The sequence below is a fragment of the Gopherus flavomarginatus genome, chromosome 1 (genome assembly GCF_025201925.1).
Source record: "Gopherus flavomarginatus isolate rGopFla2 chromosome 1, rGopFla2.mat.asm, whole genome shotgun sequence".
In the NCBI taxonomy this organism is placed as follows: Eukaryota; Metazoa; Chordata; order Testudines; family Testudinidae; genus Gopherus; species Gopherus flavomarginatus.
In genome coordinates, this window is record NC_066617.1 from 107,560,818 (window position 1) to 107,581,091 (window position 20,274).

General features: G+C 44.2%; 1 protein-coding gene across 1 annotated transcript in view; it reads left to right on the forward strand.

The window, feature by feature from the left end:
• The first annotated feature begins 948 nt into the window (after window positions 1-948).
• Window positions 949-20,274, forward strand: part of GNPTAB (N-acetylglucosamine-1-phosphate transferase subunits alpha and beta) — a 62,909-nt gene continuing 43,583 nt past the window's right edge. Inside the window, exons 1-2 of the mRNA XM_050945469.1 lie at window positions 949-1,173; window positions 14,697-14,782. Of these exons, the coding sequence (XP_050801426.1) occupies window positions 1,057-1,173; window positions 14,697-14,782 (203 nt within the window). The 5' untranslated portion in view covers window positions 949-1,056. The remainder of the gene's footprint in view (window positions 1,174-14,696; window positions 14,783-20,274) is intronic.

Consider the following 20,274-nt stretch of genomic DNA (forward strand, 5'->3'; position numbering starts at 1 on the left):
TGAGGAATTACAGGCTAGGAGAGGGCAACATAAGTTAATGGAGGGGTAATATTAAAGAGGGGCACCACCTTTTCCCCATAACAATGAGTGTTGAAATGTGACTGTTATAGTTCAATAGCTGCATATGACTGAGATCTAAGTCACACAATTTCTCTCTCAGACATTTAAGTATAGAAGGAAAGTGCTGTCACCACAATACTGCAGACACAATGAGCTCAAGGTGTCTTTCCTGGCATTGTATATTTTACTGTGCCCAGGACCAGGCTGCTTGCCTCAGGATGGACTTTTTGTTTGGTTAGCGACCCCCACCCCACTGCACTTCACAGGTGCTGGAACTAGGGGTGCTGTGGCACCCCGCTGGCTTGAAGTGGTTTCCATCATAGCCAGGGTTTACAGTTCCGTTCAATGGCTCTCAGCACCCCCACTATACAAATTGTTCCAGCGCCCCTGCTTCCCATGGCAAAGGTGCAACCGGTGTCACTGGGAGTGACTCAGTACTGACAACCCCATGCCTTTGAAAATCACAAATCAGACCCCCCCCCCATAACCAACTCAGGATAATTTTACAAGTGACTGGGGGGCGGGGGGAGGGAGAAGACGCGTGACAATCACAAGGCTTAAGAACTCTGTTGCAAGGGAGACCGAGTCTCGTGACTCCCGGAGTCCGGGCTCTAGGAGACAACACAGGGGGGTTGTGTCGGTGGGGGCCCCCCTGGCACGTGGGAGCAGGTGGGGGTGGTCGGCCCCCCTGTGGCTGCACCACCCAGCTCGGTACCGGAGCTGACAGGCCCCTGCAGGGGCTGCCAAGCGCAGGGCGGCGGGTCGCTGAGCCTGGAGCCAGGCCGCGTCGCCGAGCGCCGGCCCCGCTAGGTGGCGCCGCCCAGTCTCGCATCGCAGCCGCGCTCTGCCCGGAAGCGGCCGGGGGGATGAGCCGGGCTGGAGGCGGAGGCAGCGGGCGGTGGCGGCGGCGACCAGCTGCTGGGACCCGGCCCCCACGGCCCCGGCGCATGGCAGCGCGGTGAGCGGGCGGCGCAGGGTGATGGTGGCCAGCGGGTCATGCTGCTGAAGCTCCTGCAGAGACAGACCTACACCTGCCTGTCCCACAGGTATGGGCCCTGCCTCTGCCTCGGGGGCCTGGTCCTCGTCCTCGTCTCCGCCCTGCAGTTCGGAGAGGTCAGTAACGGGCGGCCCGCTCCCCCTTCCCCCTCTCCGCGCGCCGTGCTCCCCCTCCCCCCGCAGCACACCCCCGCTCGTGTCCTGCTCCCCCCCGCAGCACCCACCCCACGCTCGTGTCCTGCTCCCCCCCGCAGCACCCACCCCACGCGCGCGTCCTGCTCCCCCCCGCAGCACCCACCCCACGCGCGCGTCCTGCTCCCCCCCCCGCAGCACCCACCCCACGCGGGCATCCTGTTTCCTCTCCCCCTGCAGCACCCACCCCCCCGCTCGTGTCCTGCTCCCGCTCCCCCTGCAGCATCCACCCCACCCCGCTCGCGTTCTGCTCCCCCTCCCCCACGCAACCCCCAACCCCCCACACGTGTCCTGCTCCCTCTCCCCCCGCAGCACCCACTCCCAGTGTGCCATGCTCCCCCTTCTCCCGCAGCACCCACCCCGCGCGTGTGTCCTGCTTCCCCGATCCCCTCCCTCTCTGCTTCACAGCACACCCCCACGTCTTACCCACTCCTCCAACCCTCTGCAGCACCCACCCCACCCGTGTGTCCTGCTCCCCCTCACCCTGCAGCACCCACTCCATGTGTACCACGCTTTCCTGGTTCCCTCCCTCTCAGCTTCACAGCATACCCCCACGTCTTACCCACTCCTCCAACCCTCTGCAGCACCCACCCCACGCGTGTGTCCTGCTACCCCTCGCCCTGCAGCACCCACTCCGTGTGTACCACGCTTTCCCGGTTCCCTCCCTCTCAGCTTCACAGCATACCCCTGCCCAATGTCTTACTGCTTCCCCAGCCCCCTGCAGCACCCACCCCACACGTGCGTCCTGCTCCCCCTTCCCCCGCAGCACCCAGTCCGAGTTTGCTATGCTCCCTCTCCTCCCGTAGCACCCACCCCATGTGTGTGCCCTGCTTCCTCTCGCCCCGCAGCACCCACTCCGAGTGTACCATGCTTCCCTGGTTCCCTCCCTCTCAGCTTCACAACACACCCCCTGCCACATGTCTTACCGCTTCTCCAGCCCCCCTTCCCCTGCAGCACCCACCCCACACGTGCGTCCTGCTCCCCCTTCCCCCGTAGCACCCAGTCCGAATGTGCCATGCTCCCCCTTCTCCTGCAGCACCCTCCACCGGTAGTACCCACCCCGTGTGTGTGTGCCCTGCTCCCTCTTGCCCCACAGCACCCACTCCGAGTGTGGTATGTTTCCCTGGTTCCCTCCCTCTCAGCTTCACAGCACCACCCCCCACGTCTTACCGCTTCCCCAGCCCTCCTCCCCCTGCAGCACCCACTTGCACGTGTGCCATGTTCCCCCGGCTTCCTCCCCCCCGCAGCACCCCCCTCCGCGCGTCTTACTTGTTTCCCTGCCAACCCCGCAGCACACACTCCGTGCAGGTGCCTTGCTTCCTTCCCCCTCATCTGCATGTGCCCAGCCAGCCCCATCTGTGGTGCTCCTGCCTGATGCACCCACCTTGTGCATGTGCCCTGCAGCACTGCTCCCCTGAGTCCCTGCCTCCTTCCCTCTGCAGCACCCTGTGCCCCTGTAGTAGTCCCCACTTTCCTCCTGCGCACCCTGGCAGAACACACTCTGCGCATATGCCTTGAAGCACCACTGTGCCCTTTGTCTCCCCAACCTTCCCTCTTGCTTCTCCCTTTTAGCACTCGCTTTAAGTATGTGAATTACTTCTCCCCTGTAGTACCCTTTTTGCCCCTCACTATCAAGCTGTGATGCTCCTGCAGAGCCCACCACCCGCACCTTCTGACGTTTACCATAATACAGTGCCCTGTTTCCACTATCATGCCCTTTGCTTCCACAGCACCCACCCCAGTGTGCGGGCTTCCCCCTGCAGGACCCTGTGCCTACGCAAAAGCATCCACACATCCCCTCCTATAACTTGTGTTTCCAAAATACCCATCTCTAGTGCTTCCCCTGCCCTCTGAGTAGTACCACCCCTGTGCTCTTGCCTGTCCTCCCTCTATTCCCCCATGCCCAATACACTGGCTACTCCACGGTATGCAGCACTTGCTCCAATGTCTCCGCAGCACCTCACAGAACCCTCTTCAGTATCCCAGTGCTGTACCTATCTACAGCACTTGAACCATGGTGCTACTGCTTCCATGCAACCTTGTCTTCTGCAGAAGTTTACTGCACACCAGTTCAGTGCCCCTAAGTGCCCTTGCTCATAGGCTCTCCCTAGCCCAGCATCAACCAGTACTTCTCCTGTGCCACTCCCATCCAGTGTTCCTGCTTCACCCCTTGTTGTACTTCCACCCATGGACGCTCTGTTTTGATGTCAGGAAACTACAGACCAGTTAGTTTAACTTCTGTGCCAGGGAAGATAATGGAGCAGGTAATCAAAGAAATCATCTGCAAACACTTGGAAGGTGGTAAGGTGATAGGGAATAGCCAGCATGGATTTGTAAAGAACAAATCGTGTCAAACTAATCTGATAGCGTTCTTTGATAGAATAACGAGCCTTGTGGATAAGGGAGAAGCGGTGGATGTGATATACCTAGACTTTAGTAAGGCATTTGATACGGTCTCGCATGATATTCTTATAGATAAACTAGGAAAGTACAATTTAGATGGGGCTACTATAAGGTGGGTGCATAACTGGCTGGATAACCGTACTCAGAGAGTAGTTGTTAATGGCTCCCAATCCTGCTGGAAAGGTATAACAAGTGGGGTTCCGCAGGGGTCTGTTTTGGGACCGGTTCTATTCAATATCTTCATCAACGATTTAGATGTTGGCATAGAAAGTACGCTTATTAAGTTTGCGGATGATACCAAACTGGGAGGGATTGCAACTGCTTTGGAGGACAGGGTCAAAATTCAAAATGATCTGGACAAGTTGGAGAAATGGTCTGAGGTAAACAGGATGAAGTTCAATAAAGATAAATGCAAAGTGCTCCACTTAGGAAGGAACAATCAGTTTCACACATATAGAATGGGAAGAGACTCCATAGGAAGGAGTATGGCAGAAAGAGATCTAGGGGTCATAGTGGACCACAAGCTTAATATGAGTCAACAGTGTGATACTGTTGCAAAAAAAGCAAACATGATTCTGGGATGCATTAACAGGTGTGTTGTAAACAAGACACGAGAAGTCATTCTTCCGCTTTACTCTGCGCTGGTTAGGCCTCAACTGGAGTATTGTGTCCAGTTCTGGGCACCGCATTTCAAGAAAGATGTGGAGAAATTGGAGAGGGTCCAGAGAAGAGCAACAAGAATGATTAAAGGTCTTGAGAACATGACCTATGAAGGAAGGCTGAAGGAATTGGGTTTGTTTAGTTTGGAAAAGAGAAGACTGAGAGGGGACATGATAGCAGTTTTCAGGTATCTAAAAGGGTGTCATCAGGAGGAGGGAGAAAACTTGTTCATCTTAGCCTCCAATGATAGAACAAGAAGCAATGGGCTTAAACTGCAGCAAGGGAGATTTAGGTTGGACATTAGGAAAAAGTTCCTAACTGTCAGAGTAGTTAAACACTGGAATAGATTGCCTAGGGAAGTTGTGGAATCTCCATCTCTGGAGATATTTAAGAGTAGGTTAGATAAATGTCTATCAGGGATGGCCTAGACAGTATTTGGTCCTGCCATGAGGGCAGGGGACTGGACTCGATGACCTCTCGAGGTCCCTTCCAGTCCTAGAGTCTATGAGTCTTGAATTTATCACTCTCCCAGGTGCTGCTTTTCTCTTACGCAGCTCCCACTGTCTTCCCCTGCAATGTTCTTGCCTTCTTATTGCTCTCCACTGAGAGAGCCATATTTGCTGTGGGGAACTGAATTTGGAATTTTGATGTATTTGTTATATTCAGAATACAGAGATTTGTGTATAATACAGATTGGATCCCCTTCAGCTAATCACAATACAGGGATTTGTGGGATTGCTAAATAACTGTTTCTGGGGCACTACTCAATATGGTCATATTTACCCTTATTTTTAATATTTTACTAAGCTCTTTACAGGGCCAAATTATGTTACATCTGTACAACCTATTAAGATCATCTCACTGAAAGTATAAGTTAAGGCTGAATTTGGTCATATATGTAAAAACCCTCTCAAGTCAGTTAGCTGACTTCTCTTTTGGAAAGTGGATTCAGGCAACTTAATTTTACATTCTTCATTCAGCTACCGGTTTGTATGTAAGGCTATATGTTTTTAATATGCTAAGCAGAAAACTTATATTCAAGCATAGCGGCAATTATTCTTGTTGTTTGTTTGTATTTCAGTATTGCCTACAGGTCTCAGCTGAGAGCCTTGTACTGTTGTTGTACTAAGCACTCTACAAACGCGTACACCTTGTGTTCACTAGAGAATTTTTTTAACCTTAGTTAACGTGTTTAGGAGCCTAGTGTAAATAAGTCTCAGGTAAGGTTCACCTTGATCAGGTAGCATGTTAAAACCACAATTGCCTAGTCTACACACATGTCAAAACAGCTAATATGTTAAAAATACACCTCTTTTCCACTATAGCCAGGGACATTCTTGCTCCAAGAGCTTACAGTGTACTACTGTAAGTAGACAAGAAAGGGGAAGGGAGGGAAGGGTGACTGAGGTACAAAGGAATGAAGTGTCTTGACCAAGGTGAAACAGCAGGTCAGTGAACAGTTAGGGAATAGAACCCTGGTCTCAGAACCTTGTTAGACACTGTCTGTTTTGTAAGCAGTTTCACTTTGCTCTGAAATTTCTCTTCTGATACCAAGATAACGCAAAGGAAAAGATGTACGATGATGATTTGATGTTGCTGACAGTATGATATCTGGGTGGGGTATGATTCTTGTTAACTCTTGAGCTTGTGAAAGGTTTACAGTTCAAAAAAAATCCAACCCAACACATGCCAGGATTTAGATTTTCAATGTGATTAGCATTTGTTGACTGTAGCCCCAGTTTGATTAGCGCTTCTGCATCATGAAAGCAATTTGTATTGCAGTTTAATATTTCAAGATAAAAGATTTTTGAAAATTGAAGCAGCTTTATAATCAAGTAACATGTACAATTTTGTTTTGCAGGAGAACACAGGGAACTAATATACTATATACTATATGTCTTTACTGAAAAATGCCATTCTTCTTTTGTATCAGAGGGTAGCCGTGTTAGTCTGGATCTGTAAAAGCAGCAGAGAATCCAAAACGTCTGTTAGTCTATAAGGTGCCACACGATTCTCTGCTGATTCTTCTTTTGGTCCATTTCAGAAATATTGTGTGATTTTTAAATGTCAAGAAAGGGGCCTTTCAGTGCTGAATGGTCTCAGCAGGCCTGGGCAGTGAGAGACTGGGTACAATCTGCACTTTCTCAGAGGCCTTGGTTTCTTTGCTTGTATAACCTCCATCCCTTCCCTCTTCAGATGACTTATCATTATCCCTTTTTTTTAATCAGGGCAGGCTGATTGGTGTTCTCTTTAGAGCACTGTTAATGCCATTTTTGAATGACCAACTCTTACCACAATAGGGAGATTGAGATCTCCCCTGCAGCCTGGAGAACTGAATTCAGTATTTCCAACCTCCTGCTGCTCAGGAATATCATCAGTATTTTGACTGGCCTGCTTTTATTATTTTTAATATTTTTGTTCTGAAAATAATATGCAACTTAATTTTCCCCTAACAAATGGGCTGAACTGCCTAGAATGATTTGTATGTGCACAGATACACTAAGCACTCTTAACTATATATCAGATCAACACAATCAAAAAAGAAATAAACACAAGCTTTTGAAAATGACAGCTACAAATTTGGGGTATTGTCAAAATCAAATAGAATCATAGGGAAGACTGGCCTGCAAATGCAACATTAAAATACCCTTTAGATCTTAAAGATCCCAGTCCTCTAGCAGTTTCTCAACTGTACCTAGATATCTATTGGGAGGATTTCTTAGGGAATTTATCCAGTTTTTATCAAACAGAGAATGTTTGTGGAGGGTAAGTATGCCTTTTTGTAAAATGGATGCTAAGAGGATGAAAGCCCATATTGGGGGCACTGTTATTTCATTGTGCATTCATTTAGAGCGATATCTTACCACAAATTTTCCTGTGTTCTGAAACTGACTAGTGACTGTGCAATGTATATGTTACATTGTCCTTTGCAACTCCTGGTGATAAGATCATATCTAAAAGTAAACTAAAACATGTACTTGTTTGCATGTGACGTGCAGTTAGAAACCCCAAATCCAATGTGCACATCTAATAACAGATAAGAAATCTCCCACAAATGATGGTTATTATATACCTGAGTTTTATAAGCTTGTCTATGTCAATAATTATCAGTTTATAAGATGAACAGAATTAATTCTTCTGTTTAATGGAGGAATTAATCTTAGATAAAATTCCATTAGAATAAACTACATTTAGGAATTTTAAAGTTGAACAGCACTGAAAAGTCAGGAAATGCCAAAGATGTGGTTGGACACACAGCTATAACTCCTCCTCCTTTGATTATGCTGAACTCCTTGGGAATGAATTCACTGTGCAATGCCTTTAGCCACCTATTTATGCATAACTAAGAATTTGTATACACTGCCTCTTTGTTTGGACTATAGAGGTGTGAATATTGGTGGGCACTGAAGTGTTGTGCTGTAATTCCCTTGCATGGATACTGCAGGCATGAACTAAAAGTTTCCTAGTTTGCATTAATGTAATCTTGTTTGAAGAGGACTGTGTTAATGCGAAATAGGTACCTTTAAATGTAGTCCTTTTCAAACAGGATTACATTAAGGTGAACTAGGAACCGCTTAGTTTGCGGCTGCAGTATCCGCTCGGGGGGACACATTGGTGTCCACGGCTATTCAGATCCCCATAGTCCAGAAGGCGGGGCTCTGTAGACAGGTCCTGAGTTTTCATTCATTTAGAACCAGAGCTCATTGAAGAACAGTGACAAAGTGGTGGAAGTTTGAGTAAACTTTTTGTGTTTTTCATTGATATTTTGATTTGATGGCTATTGTTGGATTCTATTTAGAATACTTGTAAAACTGGCTAAAAATTAGTGCAAAATATACTTCACCTGCCTGAAATGTGCTTTTCACTCACTATTTGTTCAAGTCACAACAGATCTTCACAAAATCACTCAAAGGCACTGCTTATCAGTGAGAGCTGTCTCCTTGCACATTTCAGCTCGCTACTCCTCAACCATTTAAACACTAGAGCTGTTCAGAAACAGTCACATATATTTTAATGGTAAGAGTGTATTTTTGTCACTCTTCTCGTACTTCAAAATGGCTGAATTGTATTTGAGTAAAGTTTCCAGAATAATTAGCCCTTGGGCAGACACCAAGCATAAAAAGACAGAGAAAATTTTGAGCTATCAGAACTGGGGTGATAGTACTTTAATTATAGCTATTGTTTGTGATCCAATTATAAAATAGAGAGAGGATGCTATCCTATTGCAAAACTTAATACTGATGCCAAAGTGGCACTTGCAATTAAGCAAAATTGGGTTTGCCTGCTGTAAATCCACCACAGTAGGCGTTAGTGCTGCCAGTAAAATGGGTAGATAAGGCAAATTGTTCGAAATTGACAACATACTGGTAGCAGCAATATGTGAAAGTTGGCTTGTTGGCGTCAAGCTCCATCTATGAGTTGAAAAGCCCAGTGCTGTTTAATTACAGTTATAACCAGGTTTAAATATTGCAGCCCACAGTTTGGTTGGAACATGGTTGTTGAACTTCATTATAGCAGAGTTTGGTTATAGACAATTTTTGATTGAGCTTCTCTTGGTGGTTCAGCTTTGTTCAAAACCCTGTGTAGATACAACATAAGCGAAAGACGTATTTGGATTTCTGATACAATAGCTTCAAGGTAGAGACTTTCTTCCTAGTTGTTCATATGGCACAATGGGACCCCAATCTTAGATTCCTTAGGCATTACTGTAATACAAATAACAGAATATGGCTGCCTTCTTCATAGATAAAGGGGTATGTCAGGAGTGAGAAACATGACATTTATCTTAAAACGTGGTATTGCTGCAGTCATACGGTATTGTGACTAGTTCTTTAATAATAGAATATAATCCAGAATACACAGAATGTGATTTCATAGAATCATAGATTATTAGGGTTGGAAGGGACCTCGAGATCATCTAGTCCAACCCCCTGCTCAAAGCAGGACCAATCCCCAAATCCTTAAATGACTCCCTCAAGGATTGAACTCACAAACCCTGGGTTTAGCAGGCCAATGTTCAAACCATGATTTAGTGTATTTTAAGTTACAACATATATGCTTGTAGTGGTGATGCCCCTATTTAGCTGGTTGAATAATACATTTTGTCATTCTTTTTTATTGAGGCAGGTATTATACTTATTTGTACCACCATTATGCAGAGGTTAAAAAAAAGAAAATGTTTCCCAAACTTGTCCCAGTGCCTAGTCTTGCAGTTAACTTCTTCATCGCTTTTAGCAGTTCAAAGCAGCTAGTGAAGTTGACATGGGATTCATAAATCTTTGTTTTTGTCAGGTGACACTTACATAGGTCCTTATGGTTTAACTGATATAAGTGATGAGGTATTTGCACAGTTAACCCTCTTCTTTCTCAAAAATTGTATTCATAATATGAATTGAGATTTTATTGTCTCAGAATTCTAAAGTGTAGATTTTGCTTGGATTCATCATTATTAGTAATAACATCTACATTAAAAAGTATTATTTGCCATCTTAGTTCTGTGTTAAACTAGTTTCTGAGACTGAGGAGACTAGCATATCTGCTACAGAGAGAGGGAAGAGACTTAGATGAAAAACAGATGTTTTGCATTTATTTACCTTCACATTGAAATAACAATGAGCAAGTTATGCTCATCTTGTAAATTCTGTTTCCATGTGTGAGAAGGATGAGAATTGACAGGCATGGTTTTGGTTGCAAAGAGCCTTTTTTTTCAGACTTGGAAGAGGGTTTATATGTGCTTGTGGTAGGCCCAAATAAGTTGACACTGGACCTGTCCTTTACCCATGTAAATCAATAAGAGGTTTGTCATTGACTTTAGTGGTGAATGATACAGCTCGTTGTGGAGGTGGCTTTAGAAATGTTGTATTCTGTAAATGCTAGCTTGGAGAAATAACTTATTTTGTAGTTCGATGTTCTTTTGTAATTCAAGGAAGATGCAACCATATAAATGGCACCCAGCGTGGTGAATAATTGATATGAACTATTAAGAATTATTTTAAAAATTAGTCTCATGTTGGGGCGGGTGGGAGGAAAGAATCTCCTTTTGTGGTAATTATTTAGTAAACTCTGAGAACTGGTAGGTAAAGTCCCATAGGAAGAAAATCTAAGGGAAGAAAAGAGCTCAGGAGAGCTTGAAGTTTCTCAGCGAGTCTATATTAAAGGCTCAACAGCAAACTGGCCTGATAGGAAGGAAAGATAGGAAGGTTAGAAAGAGGCCAGTATAGTTCTATCACGAACTCCTTGAGTAGCCTGAAAATAAAAAAAGAATCCTACAAAATGTGGCGACATGGACAAATTGCTAAGGAGAAGTACAAAAGACTAGCCCAAGCCATCAGTGACAAATTCAGAAAAGTGAAGGCACAAAATCAGTTATACCTAGCAAGGGACAGAAAAAGGAATTAGGAGCAAGAGAAAGGCAAAGGTCCTTTGCTTAGTGGGTAAGGAAAGCTAATAACTGATGACATCAATAAGGCTGAGGTATTTAATGCCCATTTTGCTTCAGTCTTCCTAAAAAGGTAATTGTGACCAGATACTCAACACAGTTAACATTAACAACAAAGCAGGAAGGAACACAAGCCAGACTAGGAGAAAGAATACATTAAAGAATATTTAGGTGTATTAAAGTCTGCAGGGCCTGATGAAATTCACACTGGGGTATTTAAGGAACTAGCTGAAGCAATCTCAAAACCGTTAATGGTTATTTTCAAGAACTCATGAAGCATGAGTGAAGTCCCAGAGGGCTGGAGAAGGCCAAACATAGTACTTGTCTCTATAAAGGGGAGCAAAGAGGACCTGGGAAATTATAAACCAGTCAGCCTAACTTGGATACTTGGAAATATTGTTTAACGAAGAATTTGTAAGCACTTAGAGGATAATAAGGTTGTAAGTAATAGCTAACATGGATTTGTCAAATCATGCCAAATCAACCTAATTTCTTTCTTTGACAGGGTAGTAGGTTAGTGGATAGGGGAAGCTGTAGATGTGATATGTCTTGATTTTAGTAAGGCTTTTGGCACAATCCACAAGATGTTCTGATAAGTAAACTAGTGAAATGTGGTGTATATGAAATTACTATAAGGTGGGTGCACAACTGATCAAAAGACTGTGCTCAGAGGAGTTATCGATGATTCACTGTCAAACTGGGAGCACGTGTCTAGTGGAGTACTATTCTATATTGTCATTAATGACTTGGATAACGGAGTGGAGAGTATCCATACAAAATTTGCAGATGACTAACTGGGAAGGATTTCAAACACTTCAGAGGGTAGAATTAGAATTCAAAACTACCTTGATAAACTGGAGAATTGGCCTGAAATCAGCAAGATGAAATTCAATAAAAGACGATTGCTGAGTACTACACTTAGTAAGCAAGAATCAAATGCACAACCACAAAATGAGGGATTACTGGCTAGGTGGTCGTAGTGCAGAAAGGAAGCTGAGGGTTATACTGGATCACAAATTGAATGAGAGTCAACAATGTGATGCAGTTGTGAAAATGGCTCATACCATTCTGGAGTGTATCAACAGGAGTGTCATATGTAAGATCTGAGGAGGTTGTGAAGGCTAGGACTATAACAGCATTTAAAAGAGAACTGGATAAATTCGTGGTAGTTAAGTCCATAAACGGCTATTAGCCAGGATGGGTAAGGAATGGTGTCCCTAGCCTCTGTTTGTCAGAGGATGGAGATGGATGGCAGGAGAGAGATCACCTGATCATTTCCTGTTAGATTCCCTCCCTCTGGGGCACCTGGCATTGGCCACTGTTGGTAGACAGATACTGGGCTAGATGGACCTTTGGTCTGACCCGGTACGGCCAATCTTATGTTCTTAGCTAATTGTCCCACTCTGGTTGGCACTGGTGAGGCCTTGGCTAGAGTACTGAGTCCAGTTCTGGGTGCCATGCTTCAGGAATGATGTGGACAAACTGGAGAGTAAGGGTACGTCTACGCTACGGAATTATTCCGATTTTACATAAACCGGTTTTGTAAAACAGATTATTTAAAGTCGAGTGCACACGGCCACACTAAGCACATTAATTCGGCGGTGTGCGTCCATGGTCCGAGGCTAGGGTCGATTTCTGGAGCACTGCAGTGTGGGTAGCTATTCGTAGCTATCCCATAGTTCCCGCAGTCTCCCCTGCCCCTTGGAATTCTGGGTTGAGATCCCAGTGCCTGATGGGGCAAAAATCATTGTTGCGGGTGGTTCTGGGTAAATGTAGTCAGTCATTCCTTCGGGAAAGCAATGGCAGACAATCATTTTGCGCCCTTTTTCCCTGGATTGCCCTGGCAGACGCCATAGCATGGCAACCATGGAGCCTGTTTTGCCTTTTGTCACTGTCATCCTATGTGTACTGGATGGCGCTGGCAGAGGCGATACTGCAGCGCTACACAGCAGCATTCATTTGCCTTTGCATGACAACAGAGACGGTTATCAGTCGTTCTGTACCGTCTGCTGCGCCATTGTAAATTGGCAATGAGATGACGGTTATCTATCGTTCTGTACCGTCTGCTGCTGTCATGGGTGCCCCTGGCTGTGGTCGGCTGGGGGCGCAAAGACAAAAATGGGAATGACCCCCCGGGTCATTCCCTCCTTTATGGTACCTAAAAATAGAGTCAGTCCTGTCTAGAATACAGGGCAAGTGTACTAGAGAACCAGAGAGCACATCCGCTCCGTGTCAGATCCCGCAGAAATGATGAGCTGCATGGCATTCTAGGGGGTGTCCCTGCAGTAACCCCACCCGTTGCTTCCCTCCTCCCCCAACCTTCCTGGGCTACCGTGGCAGTGTCCCCTCCCATTTGTGTGATGAAGTAATAAAGAATGCAGGAATAAGAAACACTGACTTGTTACTGAGATAAAATGCGGGGGAGGCAGCCTCCAGCTGCTACGATAGTCCAGGCAGGAGATTAAGTGGTGCGGGGGAGAGGAGCCCAGCATCCCGCTGCTATGATAGTCCAGGCAGTACAGAATCTTTTCTTTACGCATGAAAGGGAGGGGGCTGATGGAGCTCAGCACCCAGTTGCTATGATGAGGATGGTTACCAGCCGTTCTGTACCATCTACTGGGAATGACTGGGAATCATTCCTATTTTTACCCAGCCGCCCCCGGCCAGCCTCACCTGGGGCCAGCCAGGAGCACTCACGGGCTGATTATGACGACGGATAGCAGTCATATTGTACTGTCTGCCACCTAGGGGAGGGGAGCGGATACTGCTCTTCACTGCCGCAGCATCGCATCTACCAGCAGCATTCAGTAGACATACAGTGACATTGAAAAAAGTCAAGAAACCTTTTCTTTCACGGGGGGGGGGGGGGAGGGGGTAAATTGACGAGCTGTACCCTGAGCCATCCCGAACAATGTTGTTTGACCCTACAGGCATTGGAAGCTCAGCCAAGAATGCAAATGGTTTTCAGAGACTGCTGGGGACTGTGGGATAGCTGGAGTCCTCAGTACCCGCTCCCTCCCTCCATGAGTGTCCATTTGATTCTTTGGCTTTCCGTTACGCTTGTCACGCAGCACTGTGCTGTGGACTCTGTATCATAGCCTGGAGATTTTTTTTTCAAATGCTTTGGCATTTCGTCTTCTGTAACGGAGCTCTGATAGAACAGATTTGTCTCCCCATACTGTGATCAGATCCAGTATCTCCCGTATGGTCCACGCTGGAGCTCTTTTTGGATTTGGGACTGCATGGCCACCCGTGCTAATCAGAGCTCCACGCCGGGCAAACAGGAAATGCAATTCAAAAGTTTGCGGGACTTTTCCTGTCTACCTGGCCAGTGCATCCGAGTTTGGATTGCTGTCCAGAGCAGTCACAATGGTGCACTGTGGGATACCGCCTGGAGGCCAATACCGTCGATTTGCGGCCACATTAACCCTACTCCGATATGGTAATACCGATTTTAGCACTACTCCTCTCGTTGGGGAGGAGTACGGAAACCGATTTAAAGAGCCCTTTATATCAATAGAAAGGGCCTCGTTGTGTGGACGTTTACAGTGTTAAATCGGTTTAACGCTGCTAAAATCGGTTTAAACGCGTAGTATAGACCAGGCCTAACAAAAATAACACTGTCAGAGCTAGGATAAGGGACTAGATGGATCATTGGTCTGATCTGATATGGCAATCCTTATGTCTCCCAACTGAACTACAGCGTATGGGCATTCTCTTTGTGTCATTACTTAATGTGTCCTGGATTTCAGGTTCGATCTGTGTTTGGAGATTAAATGTGGCATTTTTTTCTTTGGTTAATTTCTGGTTTGTGTGTACTAACGTGCACGTCATACTTGAATTATATATATATATAAAAAATAGTAAAGGGTTTGAAGGGAGATAAGTAAATGATCATTAATTCTAATTTAAAATGAATGTGACTCCAAGTTTTCTTTCTTTGTAGGTTGTCCTGGAGTGGAGTCGAGACCAGTATCATGTTTTGTTTGATTCTTATAGAGACAACGTTGCTGGCAAATCATTTCAGAATCGGTAAGCTCTGGTATAACTCTTGGGGTTATAGTGTTGCATATTTAGCTATTGTGTGTGTTTGCCTGATGTTTAAGATGTAGTAACATACTGTATAGCTGGATGTTTTTCTTCCTACAAATTTTAAGTCTGTACTGAAGTTGTATTTGTTTTTACACTGTATGTATTAAATCAGAAAATGTAAATTGGAAGCGATAGTGACATGAGAACTCAGATTTTAAACTTGTTTAATAGCATTTTTTACACTACATTAGCACATCAGTCTGGACTGAACAAAATAGTTCTTTTTAGCACTGCAGAAGGGAAAAGTGACTAATTTTGCATATTAAAGTGTGTGCATATAAATACACAAGTAAAGTTCCAACTTGGTTTATTTTAATAACTCAGGAAGTTGTTTTCCGTATGTTGTAAGTTTTCCTTCATCTTGTATGGAGGTCATTATTAAGTGGAAAATGTCACAAGGCATGGAGAAAGAGGACCTTTCAAACTGAATGATTTTAAATCATAGAAACTGGTCACATCAGAGTGAAGCCTGAGTCATATAAATTCTTCAGTTGTGACAACTCTGGGGAGGCCTCTTAATGGTGTTTTAGTTCACTTTTTGAATAATCATGGGGTCTGCTGGTCAGGAAGTCAGTATGCCTGTGGGCTATAATGTGGGAGAAGCTACTTAATGTAAGTTGTTTGGTTTATTTTAGTCTCAGTAAGCTCAGTTGGAAACTTGTCTAAAAAAGAAGACCTCACTGAAAATTAGATGCTGAATCAGAGTTAAAATGTATTGGGTCATAGGACCACGTAAATTAGTTGGTGGGGCGAGGAGGGCTTAGATCATGTAGTCTGTCCCCCTGCTAGTACAGGATTGTTCTCTACTGTACATTTTGTTGTAGTGCGTTAGACCTCCCACTGCTTCCGCTTACCTCCCCACCCTCAAAAAGATCAGTAGATAAAGGTAAGTGGACACTTTTGTAGCTCTTATAGATGATAATCGTTAGTTTAGAGCTGAAATGTTTCTGCAGAACTATGCAGTGGAGCCTTTTGCTCTGTCTTTCTCTATCCATATCTATTTCTAAAATGCCTGTCACTATGGTAAACTAGGTACAGGAATTTAGATAAAACGGTGGGGTCTGTCCAAAAAGGGCATGCAAATCTCAACACTGTTCTATGGATATAGTCGGTTCTGTTTTGCAATGTGCAGCCTAATTCTTTTCTGCTTTGGTTCTTCAGAGAATGCTTCCTTATAGAGGAGACTTTTGCCACTCTTGAGCTGAAGGATTAGTGAATGAGTGGAACTGGTGACTGGGCAAGTCCTAAAGTTTTCATAGTAGGCCCCAGAGCAACTCAATATTTTGAATTCATTAGCTGGCCTTTACGCTTGCTCTGTCAGGTGTGATGGGAAGGGGTCTGCGGTATTGGGAGGTTTGTCAGGAGATTTGTATACAATTAGCTACTCCATGTTGCAGTTTTCCTGAAATTGGCATACGAAAAATGACTTTGGTTTAGGGGTGTATTTTTCTTGCATCTGTCAGCTACAGTAGTTCTAGTCTTCCTTGTTACCTAATCCTGGGAATATGATTAACTGGATATCCTTAGCACGTGAGCTGAATCAGTGTGGGGCTGGTGGAATCTTTTTGTGAGATTTTACAGACATGATGCTGCTTTTGCTTTTTGCATAACCTGTAGATAGAGGAGTTCTGATTTTGATACTTTCTATCCTGTCTGTGTTTATGCTCTGAAATGAAACTGAATGAAAAGGAGGGACCCACAACAAATTGGGCGTGAGAGAATTGTTCCCATGAAAGTAAACAAATATTTAAATGGATGGAAAGTAAAACACATCTCTTTCAGATATCAAGTGATCTAACAGTTTACGGCAGTGAGCGGTACAGTTTTTGGGAACATGCTAGTACATTTTCTACTTAAGATTCATAGAATATTAGGGTTGGAAGGGACCTCAGGAGGTCATCTAGTCCAACCCCCTGCTCAAAGTAGGACCAGTCCCCAAATGACCCTCTCAAGGATTGAACTCACGACTCTGGGTTTAGCACGTCAATGCTCAAACCACTGAGCTATCCCTCCCCGCTTTGTTTAGATCTCTGGCGTAGTGCCTTTTAAAAACAATAAAAGAATATCTCCATTACTTGACAAACTATTATACATTGTGATGTGACTTTCTTCAATAACATCATAAAGTTAACATTTCACTTATGTACATAGGAAACACATACTTATGCTTAAAAAACCAGTACAAATTTGTATTTTGCGAGTGATTTAAAAAACTGGTGATTTTATTATTAATAATTATAAGAAATTGTACTAGATAGTTGTAAGGACAAGGACAATTTCTTGTTCTTGCTTTTAAGGCTTAACATTGCAGCTTTTCTTTCATCTCCAGCCTGGTCTCTTTCAGTATTTCCATGAGTAGAGGTGACCAGATGTCCCGATTTTATAGGGACAGTCCTGATATTTGGGGCTTTGTCTTATATAGGTGCCTATTGCCCCTTACCCCGTCCCAATTTTTCACACTTGCTGTCTGGTCCCATGAGACACATTAGCCTCAATACCTCCTCCTTGCCTTCTCTTTGTCTTACTTTCATGCTGTCTGTGGTATGTATAATGCTTACTACAATACTGTTCACCAGGTCACTTTCCTCCTTTCATTAATAATCTTAAAAACTTGCTTCTTCAGTCTTGCATGTGAGATTCTACATGTTAACTATATGATAGTATGATTTTCACCTTTGTCCTTCCTCCTCCATCTATTAACAGCCCTTGTTTGTTGTTGAATTTATATTGTATCCTGTTCTGGGACATAACCAAATAATATTTGAGTGTGCCAAAAAGCGCTGGGTGCCAGACAAAGCAAGTGAAGAGGTAATCCCTGCCCAGTACTATAGAGCATACAATTTAAATTTAATGTGACACAACAAGCGAAGGCCACGAATAGATGGGAAGGTGGGGGGAAGATATTGAGTGAGGCTTGGGAAGAGAAAAAGACGCAGGAGATGGGGAGCCAAGAAGGAACAGAGTGAGGCTCCAGGCATAGGGAATGGAGTAGCAGAGTTGTAATCTGGGCTCAGGGAGATGGGAAGAAATTGGAAAGCTGATGGTGGGGAGGAAGAGAAAGAGCTAGGACTTGTAGTAGGACTGTGCCAGCAAGTGGTTAAGAGAGTTCTTATCTACTCTGTGAGCCTCACCACACAAATATAGAAGCAGCTATAGGAGGTGAGCCTGGTAGTCTCTGGATCTCCAATGGAAGAAGCAACAAATTCCCAAAGCTGCAACTAAATTCCCTCTTCAGAGCTATCAGCTCCCATTTCCTGGTCAAATAAGATCTGACCCCCAACTTCCTTGGCCGGCAATTGGGAAGTGGGGCCATGTGGGGGAAAGAAGGGAGGTGTGGTAAAAGTAACACTTAAAAAAAAAAAAAAGACAATTGTTTTATTGTCTGGAAACCTCCCAAATTTCAAAGTTTCTTTTAATATTAAATTCCACATCAGATGTGTGAAGTGATCCGCTTTATGCAGAACACCTCACAGAGAGACTTTATACTGAGCAATTGAAGAGGAAGATGCTGAAGTAGCCTTTTTTAATTTCCTTTTAAATTTAATCTAAATAATACGATAACATACCTTTTGAGATGTAAAAGTTTGTAAGTTATTTTTTGAAGAGGCAATTCAAAATTTACTAAAAACTTGGAAAAAGATTGATTGAAGAACTAAAATGTTCTCCCTTAATGCTATTGAATAATCCTAGTGATAGTTAATCACTGTACTCTATTATGTATAACCTTTGTAAAATACTTAATTTTTATTAGTGTTTATTGGTAACCATTCATCCCACGACGATGTTAGGTTTATATGGAATTGTTTAAAAAAATATATATAGCTGAGAGTTTGGAAACAATTTTAAGAGCAGCCTTCAGATTATGCACATACAAACAGTTAAGTGAAGTTGCGTTTTCTAATCTTGTGGACACTGATTGTTTTATATTTCCTGCTAATGGAGACCAGACATGTCAAATCAGTATTATAACTGAGATATAATGTTTTTATGGCCAAATACATATAACCATAAAATGTTTCTTTCCCTAATTTTATTTATAAATTATGTGGCTGAATATGGCAGTGCTGTAATAGGCACATTTTAAATATAGTAGCTTATACTGTACTTCTAATTGATATAATGATATATCCATATTTAGTGTTAGTGACAGTTTAAAAATAATACATTTTAACAGTCAAAGCTAGCACTAAAAATCTCACATAATTTAAGAAAGAATTGCAATTGAGATTATTTTTCAGTCAGCTCCTCAAAAGGAGAATAATAGGCCTTGCACCATAGCCAGAAAGTCAACATACTTAGGCTTGTTGGACTAAGGAGGGAAGCAAATTCCAGAGTCAAGGCCCTTCCACTTAAAACTCCCAGGATTTAGACATACAGCTCTAGGGATTGTCTGCCTGAATAGTTCATCTAGTCACAACCCACAAAAAGAGCTCTTGTTACTTGGATACTAAGGCATGATGGGTCTGATGGGTCAAAAACACTTCATGTGACATACCGCAGAGTGAATATCTATATTCCCCAGAAACAGAGCTTTCTGTGTTTTTCAGAAGTAGCCTCATGCAGAATGCATTATAGCAGTGTTTCCCAAACTTGGGACGGTGCTTGTGTAGGGAAAGCCCCTGATGGGCTGGGCCAGTTTGTGTATTTGCCGCGTCTGCAGGTCTCTTTAATCGTGGCCCCCACTGGCCACGGTTCGCTGCTTCAGGGCAATGGGAGCTGCTGGAAGCGGCAGCCAATACATCCCTCGGCCCGTGCTGCTTCCAGCAGCTCCCATTGGCCTGGAGCAGCAAACCGCGGCCAGTGGGAACTACGATTGGCCAGATCTGCCGACACGGCAGGTAAACAAACCAGCCCGGCCCGCCAGGTCTTTCCCTACACAAGTGACATCCCAAGTTTGGGAAACACTGCCTCATAGTAATCCATTCCAGAGGTGACAAAAGCACAGATAGCTGCGGTGGAATCGGCATAAAAAAGGAACCATTGCAACTTCCAAGCCAAGTGAAGATAGAAAACATTGTTGACCACCACTGCTATATTTAACACCCAGAAGCAGCTGAGGATCCAAAAGGCACCTTTCAGTTGTGAACAACTGAAGAAACAGTTATTTTCTATGGTTGATTTTTTTCCAGCATGATCTTTGTCTTATCTGAGTTTCAGCTAACTGACTTTCATTCAGGACTCACACCTGACCAGATGCTAGGAAATCCATTCAACTAAACTTTTATCTCCAGGTCTGGTAAAGCTGAGCTGTAGACTTGAGTTTCTCTAGCATACTGGTGGGACTGCAATCCAGATAGTTTCTCAGTCTCTTCTAGCAACCTCACATACAGGTTAAACAGGAGCGACAGACTAAAGCCCTGCAGTATGGCTATGTGAGAGAGCTCTTGAGACAATGGAGCAATTATCCAGTAATGTCTGTCCTGTTGAACAGT